Source organism: Diceros bicornis, chromosome 31 (assembly GCF_020826845.1).
Source record: "Diceros bicornis minor isolate mBicDic1 chromosome 31, mDicBic1.mat.cur, whole genome shotgun sequence".
NCBI classification, from domain to species: Eukaryota; Metazoa; Chordata; class Mammalia; order Perissodactyla; family Rhinocerotidae; genus Diceros; species Diceros bicornis.
In genome coordinates this window covers 14,634,033-14,644,758 of record NC_080770.1, presented here as the reverse complement: position 1 = coordinate 14,644,758, position 10,726 = coordinate 14,634,033, and the positions used below count along the sequence as shown (strand labels likewise).

The 10,726-nt window shown below is 39.3% G+C and overlaps 1 protein-coding gene across 1 annotated transcript; it reads right to left on the bottom strand.

Moving 5' to 3' along the window:
* Positions 1 to 760: 760 nt before the first annotated feature.
* On the bottom strand, positions 761 to 9,262 carry LOC131395041 (glycine N-phenylacetyltransferase-like). Its single transcript, XM_058526814.1, has 5 exons — positions 9,185 to 9,262; positions 6,088 to 6,195; positions 3,968 to 4,094; positions 2,940 to 3,111; positions 761 to 1,274 (listed from the first exon to the last, which is right to left on the bottom strand). The coding sequence occupies exons 1-5, from the start codon at positions 9,260 to 9,262 to the stop codon at positions 872 to 874; spliced, it is 888 nt and encodes a 295-aa protein (XP_058382797.1). The 3' UTR covers positions 761 to 871.
* Positions 9,263 to 10,726: the final 1,464 nt, after the last annotated feature.

The following is a 10,726-nucleotide window of genomic DNA, read 5'->3' as shown; positions in this document are numbered from 1 at the left end:
AGCCAGATGGAGAAACACAAACACTGCATGGTATCACTTACGTGTGGAATCTAAGAAAAACAAAAAAGTCAAACTCATAGAAACACAGAGTAGAATGGCGGTTGCCAGGGTTGGGATGTGGAGGAAATAGGGAGAGGTTGGTAAAAAGGTACAAACTTTCAGTTATAAGATGAATAAGCTCTGAGAATGTAATGTATAGCATAGGGTCTATAGTTAATAATATTGTCTCATTGAACTTTGTTAAGAGAGTAGACCTAAGCGATCTCAGCAAAAAAAAAAAAAAAAAAGGTAAGTGTGTGAGGTGACAGATGTATTAATTAACTTAATTGTGGGAATTCTTTCACAACGTACACATATATCAAATCATCATGTTGTACACTTTAAATAAATTACAACTTTATTTGTCAATTATACCTCAATAAAACTGGGGAGGGGGTGAAGGGAGGATAACGGAAAGAGAAAGGGAAAATTACACTACCCATAAGATAATACCATATCTTGGCAAAACTGACAAGATATACCCATTAGCAACAATCCACGTGAGACATAGGAATTCCAGGAGAAGCATTAGGGCAGATGCAGCTGAATAGAGTGTCATCGAGATCCCAAAGTGTAGGAAACTCAACAAGACCAGGGTCCACTACAGGAAGGTCTGGCCATGACAGTTCTGCTGGACCCAAAGGGAAGTCCATGAGTGGTTTACGAGGAAGGACTGTGGCGGTTCTGTTGACCCTTTACACTGCTTCCCCGGAGCCTAAATAACACGCACTGCTTTACTGCTGGTTACAATTTATTCTTTCTGTCTGCCCAACCATCTGCTCCTCCTGCCATGTGACCAGTCCACCCAACACTGTCTGTGTTCAGAGCTGCTTCACAGAGGCACACAGTTCCACTGGTTCCAGTCACAGGGTATGCAGATGTGATGCAGATTATGACTCACTTTCTGCATAATCTTGTTGGCTCTGTCTGTGTGGTTATATACGGAGAAGCCAAGTTTGTCCAGAGCCTGGACATGAGCATGTATGTTATGGGAGACGAGACCCTGGCCCCGGTACTCAGGCACGGTGGCACCCATCCGCATCTCTCCTGTCTGGTCCATCAGAGACCAGGACACAGGGGTCCCCTCAGGTCCCAGCACACACATGGTGGGGAAGGTCCAGATACAGCGCTCAAGGAATCTCTGGCTCCTCTCATTGCCGCCGAAATGCCAGAATTTATTCACCAAAGGAGCATGGGTAACATCCAGGGATGAGAGTTTAAACATCTCTTGGTTACTATTGAGAACAAGGGAAAAGAATAGCCCATAATGTCACACATACTGTGCAGTATTATATTTGTTTTCCCAAAATTGTCTTCAGACCATGCAAATAAGGGCACAAGTAAAGATACAGAGTCTGCAGCCAGGCTGCCTGGATTCAAAATCTGACTAGGTGTGTGATTTTAAGCAGGCAACGTAATGTCTCTCTGCCTCCACTTCTTCTTTATAAAATGGGGAATTAATAGCACCTCCCTCAAAGACAGATATGAATATTATAGGAGCTACTGCATGATAAGTGCCTAGCACTTGTGCCACACAAATTACAAGAATTACATAAATATTAAGTATTGCTCTTCTCAACATTGGTGACTCTCCACTTAAGATGGAGGAATTTATATTATCCCCACTTTACAGATAAGAAAAAGAGATAAACAGAAGATAAATGAGTGCCCAAAAGCACATGCTAGCAAGCTGTAAAGAATCACAGAGTCTTAGAATGCTGGCGTCAGGGGGCAGTGATGTGGAGTGCAGGTGGCCCCGAGCTATAGAACGCTGAAGTCTAAAGGCTTCTGCAATGATGTAAAGGGGCTTCGGGAGGTGTCCCTGAAAGAACCCACAATGTGGAACTAGAAGATCTAGACTCAACCCCAGTTATGCCCTCAGGCATCCATGTGATCTGAACAAGCTATTTCATCATCTGAGCCTGTGTTCTTCCAGGAAAACGTGGATAGTGTGTCCCACCTTGTCTATCTCATGGGCTGGACAAGAGAATCAAATGAGATTCCAGATGTGGAGGTGCTTCTCAGGTTGTAGTGTGATAAGACGTGAATAAATCTCTTCCAGGCCATGGGATTGGGCATGTCCAGATCAAATCTCCACCATCAGTGATCAATTCTATTCAGTGTTAGACTGGACATGAAGGGCGGAAAACATATAATTTGTTGAAATTCTCTTTGTTGGAAAACTTTTGCTCTGTGAAGTGAGTTCATTAAATGTGTAGTTATCAAGCACCTACTATGTGTTTTGTTCTGGCTATTGAGGATCTATTGGTGAACAAAATAAAGAGGATCACTGATCTAGTGGAGTTTGAAATATTGCAGGGGAGAATCAGACAACAAACAGGTCAATAAATACGTGAATAAGATGATTTCAGATAATAAATGCAATAAAGAAAACAAAAATTGGGTTTTCTGATGAATTATGATAGGGGGTGGTTTTAGATGCTTTGAGAAAAACTCTCTAAGGTAACGACATTTAAGAATATGATTAGCAAGAAAGAGGCAAATATGTAAAGATCAGAGGGAAGGTCATTTTAGACAACGAGGAAATGCAATGACCCAAAGGCATGTGCGAGTGTGTGAAATCAAGTTGCAGAAGGAGCCCACCAGCTGCCGGTGGGAGTAAGCAAGAGGGACAGGATGAAGTCCAGGAGGTGATGTGATGGGTACCAGGTCTTACAGGACCTTGAAGGTTCAAAAGGAGGTTGGATTTTATTCAAGGTGAGCTGAGAAACATCAATGGCTTTTAAGTGAGGGAATTGACATAATCCATGTTATATACTAAAAGGATCATCCTGGAAATGGATTGTAGAGAGGCAAGAGTGAACGTAGAGAGAAAAGTTGGAAGGCTACTTCAGTAGTGAAAGATGTGTGCAGTGCAGAGCATCTTTTTTCAAACTCACACGGCCTTGGGGGTGCCAGTTTGAAGAGGTAAATTCTTTGTCTCTGGCAGGGAGGGGAGCAGTTTCCTGGCTCTCTCTCGCATCACGTAGAGAAGACATTGTGTTTGCTTGACCTTGACCAATTTAGTGGTTCCAAGATTCTGTATCACCTCATCCAGGCTGGACTGTGAACCTAGAGAGGAACAGAGGCAGGAGAGAATAATGGCCCATTTAGATGCTACAATCAGTTTCCCAATGAACATCTGCAGGATTTAAAGTCAAGCAGTGCTGCTTCCGGTGTTACTAAAAACCATGTGACCATGGCCATGTCACTCCCTGAGCATGTTTTCTCTTACGCAAAACAGAGATAATACAAGAAATCCCGACTACACCACCGTGAAATCAAAGGAGCTGTGGTATTTAAAAAATAGCACCCGACTTTGCATGTGCTCATATTACATGCCAGGTATTGGTCTAACACCACATTTAATTCTTACATTGACTCCATGTTATAAGTACTTCCATTATCCTCATTTTTTATATATGAGGAAATTGAATAATAGATAAGTTACATCACTTGCTCAAGATCGCAAAGCAAGTAACAGGCAGAGAAAGGTTGTCACCTGAGGGAGTGTGACTCTGGAGGGCATGCTCACAACCATGGTAGTTGTTTTCATGACCTGCGAGGTGTTCTATGGTACAAGGAGCTGTCACTCTTATAGTAGGCATGGAAGGCCAGAGGGGGAGCTCTGCTCTCACACCTAATCACTTTATCTTAAGGAATCCTTGATATGTCTGCAAAATATATCACAAATCCTCAGCTATCAGTTTCTTATATCAACTCCATAGTTAGCAACTTTGAATTCCACTCCGCTGAAGACGTGTTGTCAACTGATACAAGGAATGAAGAAGGAATCAAGCTGAGTGTCTGGGGTTTGGTAAAAGGAAGTAAAGATTATAGGGGAATGTTCTTGGGATGAATAGTGACCCTACAGGTATGGACATGAGCAGTCCCAGCAACCAGCACACATCCCAGATCTCATACTTACTTTGGATCTGCAAATGTTGTTTCCAATTGATGATATCTGATGCGCCAAGGACTTCTTGACTGTTCTTGGGATCGTTAGAATATATTTGGTGGGAGTTGGTATAGTGATCAAAGTCGTCTGTCATCTCCTGTTTGGTTGGGTAACATGGAATAAATCAAATCGATTATATCCAGTGGTTGGAATACTTGCGTTTAGTATTTCATTACACTGTGCTATTTTACAAACTTAAATATTTATATTTTTCTCGACATTCTATCATTATTCCTGAATCATTTACATCATGAGACCAAGTCGGGGATTTAATCAATTATTTAATTTGTGATTAAGAAAAACTTGCTGAGGGCCAGCCTGGTTGCGTAGTGGTTAAGTTCGTGCACTCCACTTCAGCAGCCTGGGGTTCACGGGTTCAGATCCTGGGTGCGGACTTACACGCCGTTTATCAAGCCATGTGGTGGCAGGCGTCCAACATATAAAGTAGAGGAAGATGGGCATGGATGTTAGACCAGAGCCAATCTCCCTCAGCAAAAAGAGGAGAATTGGCAATGGATGTTAGCTCAGGGCTAATATTCCTCACCCACAAAAATAAACAAATAATAAAAACTTGCTGAAGTAGATATTTGTATGTCGCATTATGATTTCAAATCAACCAAATGTGCACCAATTTAGAAAGTGTTCTTCTATAATTCTGTAATTCTCGGGAGACAGAAAGAATTATTTTCAAATGCAAGCTTCCATTGCAATAGTAAATCTTATTTTATTTCAAAGAGTCTCAGAACAAATGGATTATGAACAAGACAATATTGAAATTAATAATTCTCACCTTGTATTAGAATTTTCACTTACACATGATAAAGCTATGCAAAACAAAGACACATGGTGTCTTTAAAACGTAAACCACAATGAACTGTTGTTTAAAAAGAATTCACATTCCCAGCAACATTGAAACACAGAATTTATCCAAAGAGATCTTCTCAAAGTTAACAAATAAGAGTTGGGATTATTTGAAGATGAAGGAAGGAGCCAGAGAACAACTCAAGGGTAAATGAGCTGGGGTGTTGCATGGAAACGCATTCATCACGTAACATTAATGCCACTGATGATCTGTGCTTTTAAAATCACATAAAGAAAGTAATATTATTCCATTTTTAGATTTCAATAATTAATTTAATTAGCTTAATTTTTGAATTGTGTTTAGGTTGATTTTTTTTCTTTTTTTTCGTGAGGAGGACTAGCCCTGAGCTAACATCTGATGCCAATCCTCCCCTTTTTTTTTTCTTGAGGAAGAGTGGCCCTGGCTAACGTCCATGCCCATCTTCATCTACTTTATATGGGTTGCCGCCACGGCATGGCTTATCGTGGCTTATGGTGTGTCGGTGTGCGCCCGGGATCCAAACCTGTGAACCCTGGGCTGCTGAAGCGGAGCACGCACACTTAATCGCTTGGGCCACCAGGCTGGCCCCTAGGTTGATGTTTTTTAAAAATCGCTATACATTTAAATTTTATTTGTAAATAATTTATATTAAAATGATCGTATCTGGTTACATATTTTTGCATGCTGGAATTTTTATTTGATATTTTTCAATATGCTTCAAACATATTTGCATTTGAAATGTATTATCCTCTTAGTTTGAGTGATTTTAAAAGTCTAGTACTGAAAATACATTCCCAAAAACAGTTATTGTAATTTGTTCTTTGTATTTTCCTAACATTCTTCATATTTACCTTCACATATTTTTAGGTGTTGCTTTCTTGCTTAGAATGCATCTTCTGTTCTTCTCAGCCTGTCAAAGCCTATTAATCTTCAAAACCAAGTTTTGGGGAAATGTCGACCAGGAAGGCTGTCTGATTCTCTCTCTGTATCCTGTGATATTTATAGATTTAATTATCTCTTAGCCAGTGCTACTTCTGTATCTTGTATGTTCTTGTACATTTTTGTGCATTTTCACACTGTGTTGTGATTTACTTTCCTCCAGGCTGTGAGCTTCTTGAGGACAAGGACTTGTTCACCATCACCGTGATTCATTTCTGTATCCTCATGGCCCACCACATCGCCAGTTGCATGGTAGGCATATAGCAAATAAGAACAGAGAAGCATATTCATGCCACATCTGGCATCTTACCTGCTCCTGAGGGCGGATCACCACTGTCCTAAAATCAGGCCACTTGTCCACCAGGGCCTTGAGCTTGAACGGGTTTCCCTGATTCATGTGGAAGACGGTCCCATAAACCTGCAGCATCCCGAGAAAGTGAGAGGGTCAGCTTATTAGGAAGGGATGGCAAAGTGTATTGTTTGAACAGAACAAGGATTATTTCTATGAAATCAGCGAAAGTAACTGATAGGACACCTAGTTCAAACAGTCTTTAGGTTTTTACTTTATTACTCCAAATGGAAATATCTTTTCAGGTCAAACCATGAGAATATCATATGAATATAGTTAAATATCCAGATGAATAAAATGAATAAATTAAAAATCATGCACTATTACATTGTAGAATTTAGTGTTTTATCTTTCCTTTTTACTTCATTTATCTACATATACACACATAATTTTTAAACAATGAAATTACCTAATAAATATTAGGTTAACATCTATTCCCTCCCACACACAGACATACACACACTATACTATGGGCATATTTTCATGTCAATAAATCTACATACTCATTTTTAATGACTGCATACTATCCATTACATCGAAAGATTCTAATTCAATTTTCCTATCTCCTATTGCTGGTCATTTCAGTTTTTTCTAATTTTTTAGTTTAAAGGTTTATTCTTCAAGGACCATTTATTTTGCATAAATATTTGCAAATATGCCTATTATTACAAATTTTATGAGGAGAATTTCTGCGTCAAAGATCAACTCTTTTAAAGATTTCTTTTTTCTTACACATATCTCCAAATTACATCTCCAAATTACTTTCCAGAAAGGTTAAATGAGCTCCTGACTATTTAATAAGTAGAGACAGAGCATAGTTTGGTGACCAAAGTCCGAGACACAGTGTAGTTTGGTGACCAAAGTCCAAGAAGCTCACACATTGAGCAATCTGTTTAGCCTTTTCCACAAACATCTGTTCAAACCTCGGCGCCCTCAAAAAGAACATTGAAGAGGCTAAGAAAGAGAGATCTTCCAAATTGGAAGGGGCCCTGTGGTTGTGGGGAGAGGAAAAACAGCAGTCCATATCACGGTGGACCTTGAGACCTAAGTGTAGTTGGAAACATGATGCCTCAGCAGATGTTATGGAAAGAGGCCAAAGACCAAGGACCAATGGAATGATGAACATTTCAATGACCAAAGACCACAAGTCACCCTGTGCTTCCCTACATTTACCCTGAAATGTTTTGGTCAGACTTACGGAGAAAGGAGGCAAATTGATTTTACTGAGTTTTTAAGAAATTATTAAATTTTCTGCCATCAGCAGGGGCTCAATATAAAAAATAAATGCAGTTTTAGGAAAAATAAAGAACTTACTTTTTTAAACATTGGAGTTTGGAACCAGTGACATTCATATACACTAGATTAAAAATAAGTGGAGTCACTCTTTTTCTATGCACATGGCAGCATCACTAAGTCAGAACATAGTGATCCAGGCAGCCACTACAAATTGAATGAATTGGAGTTGACATGTGAGATAAACTTATTCAGTGTCTACTATTTGGAGAGTGAGATGGGTAGTCCTTCAGGCCGTGATACACAAATCTTTCTCTCACTTGAGACTTCAGTGAGTATTGATTGGGAATGAGTTTTAGGTTATACTTTTGTAAGAAGAACCATTCATACAAATATTCTAGATTTCTACCTATGTGAAAAACTATGTCATCAAAGAGTCAACTGAGGGGAGAGGAGAACTCACTAAAGTTGAGGATCTACTATTGAGGGGTACTTTGCCTCACGATAGAGTTAGGCTAACGGTAGTACCAAGAGTTTTCTCAAAAAAGTTGGAATCCACTTAACACAAGAAGTGAAGAACAATTCAAACCCCAAAGATCTACCCTATAGAATATGGAAGAAAAAATTTTAACCTGGAAAACGTTTCAAAATAGTCACTCAAGATAAAAATATGTCAGTCCACAGAGCATCTAACTGATTTACTACCTTGCCCTCCTAAAAAGATGAAAGGTCATTATCTGTAGGATGAGTTAATTCATTGCACAGGATTGCTTATTGAAGGCAGTTAAATGTTAATACAGACAAATGTTAGGTGATGCCTACCAAAAAAGATGATTTTAGTTTTGGCATGGTTGATCTGGAGTCACTCTTTCCACCAGTAATTAAACAGGTGCTTGATTGTTTAGGAAGAATAAATTAAACATTAACATGTTAGTTTCAGTGAACTTTCCAATTCTGGAAAAACTTCCAGTGTTGTGAAGGATGTAAATTATGTTAAAAATTTAATATGTTAACACCTTAAGGGGCAGTTGGGGCGAGTCTTCTATGAATAGAGTCTATCGATCCTAACTGACTCTGTTCGCGGAAGACTCACCCTAAACTGTTCAGAGAAAATTGAGAACAAGGGAGTGCTACAGAGGGATAAGTTTGGGAGGGTCGGGGTGGAGGGGGGCCAGGTGGGGACATGTGTGTGCACCTTGATAGCTGTTTCGCGCCGTAGCAATTCGCGCCATAAAATGTAACTGTCTGAATGTTTTGAATTAACCAATCATGTAAAACCGCGCCAACCTTTTCCCGCTTTATGCTCCCAAATCCTATAAAAGAACTTGCCCCCTAAGGCTCGGAGTCGACCCCTCTGTCTCCTGCGAGGGACACGAGTCGACCCGGAGCTCCGCTCAATAAACCTCTTGCGTTTGCATCAAGTTCGGTCTTCTGTGTCTGTGGGCCCGCGTCATCCCGAGACCTGGTGAGTTGGGATTTCCCTCCCCTTCCCCTTGGGAATCCAACAGTTGCAGAACATAAATCTTGGAAGGGCACAAGGGGATGTTTTCGCGTCCTCACACAGTGAAGATCATAGTGGACTCAAATGATAGTCTTACCACTCACTATTGGTGTGATCTTGGTCAAGTCATATAACTGAGCCTCCATTTCCTTTGTGGTTCTATGGATAAAATATACCTGTCTTGCAGCAAGGTGATGTGAACTAAATGAGATGCAAGATGAGTGTCGGGCATAGAATAGGTGATCGGTGAGTGCTCGTTCTCTTTCCCACCCCTTTCATAGGCAGTTGCTTGTCTTTTTTTCCCTAAGAATGTTCCACTCGCACCTTTAAGGACTCAGGGAGGCTCTTCCTCAACGATTTCTCTAGCATCTGCAGTATTTGTGGGCCTTGTAAGTGAAACATCTTGGCAGGTATATTAACCTAAGGAGAGGACCAAGAAACATCAAGGAATGAGAAGTGCTGCAAGACATGCAACAGACACAATAGGCGGTTCTGGCTAATGGCCTGGCCTTCATCCCTGCTGTTTCATTGGAGCCCCATTTACTAAACTTCTCACCAACTCCAAGGAAGAATAAGACCGGCAGAAAGCACAGGTGCCTCTTTCTGAAATTAATTTTAATACTTTTTAAACTTTAAAAAATATTTCTTAAGTTTTCTTACCACCCAGAATTCCAATAATTAAGGATGCACTGATATTAACATATATATATTATCTAAACATACATGATTGCCCTTTGAGATTAAATTTCCATCCATGATAAGCCTGACTGCCACTTAGAAACTGTATGACGTTGAGCAAGTTACTTAGCTCCTCCGTGCCTTGGTTTCTCATCTATAAATGGCAATGACTATAGCACCTATCTCACAGAGTAGTTTTGACACTTAAATCAATACATAAAAGGTGCTTGGAACAGTGTCTGGGACATAGTAAGCGCTCAATTAATGATTATGATTATTATTATCATTTGCAGAAGCAACAGTAAACCCACACTGTCATCCAAAAAAATCCATTGGGTGACTTTTCTTCTGTGCAACAAATTGTTGTAAGGATTAAATGGGGTAATCCACATAATCTGGCAAGTGGTAGACGAGATCGTGAATATTAAGTCTTTAGCAGAGTGCCTGGCATAGAGGAGTACTCAATATGTGTAAGCCATTTTAATTATTGCTATCATGATAACTTAAATAAAGCATATCTTTTCTTGATTCTAGAATCCCTCCCCCCAAAAAAGGAAAAAATATTTTTGTATGGGGACAAATGAATGATGTAGCACAATATTTTCCAAACTTGACTATGTATTGGAACCATCTGAAAAAATGTTTTAAGTATTTAACCCTGCCCCTTCTACATTTTATTTAGAAGGTCTTAAGGGAGTATGAGATCTAGAAATCTATATTTTAAAAAAATCTATTCAGACTATTTTTATTTTTGTTTTTCAACTTCATTGAGTTATAATTCACATACAATAAAATTCACCAATTTTAAATAAATACTATGATGAGTTTTGGAAAATGTATATATTAGTGTAACTAACCCATAATAATGATATAGACAATTTGAATAGCCCCAAGAGTTTACTCATGTCACTTTGCAATCCATCTCCTTTTTTTACTCCCAGCCCCTAGCAATCATTAATCTGATTTCTGGCCTATAGCTTTTCCTTTGACAGAATGTCAAATAAAATTAATTATTTAGTATGTAACTTTATGAGACTATCTTCTTTCACTAGTAAAATGCCTTTGAGATTGTTCAAATTGTTGCATAATTTATTGCTGAATAGTATTCCATGGCATGGATCTACCAGAGTTTGTTTATCCAGTTTCCTCTGAAGTACATTTGGGTTATTTCTAGTTTTTTGTGGTTAT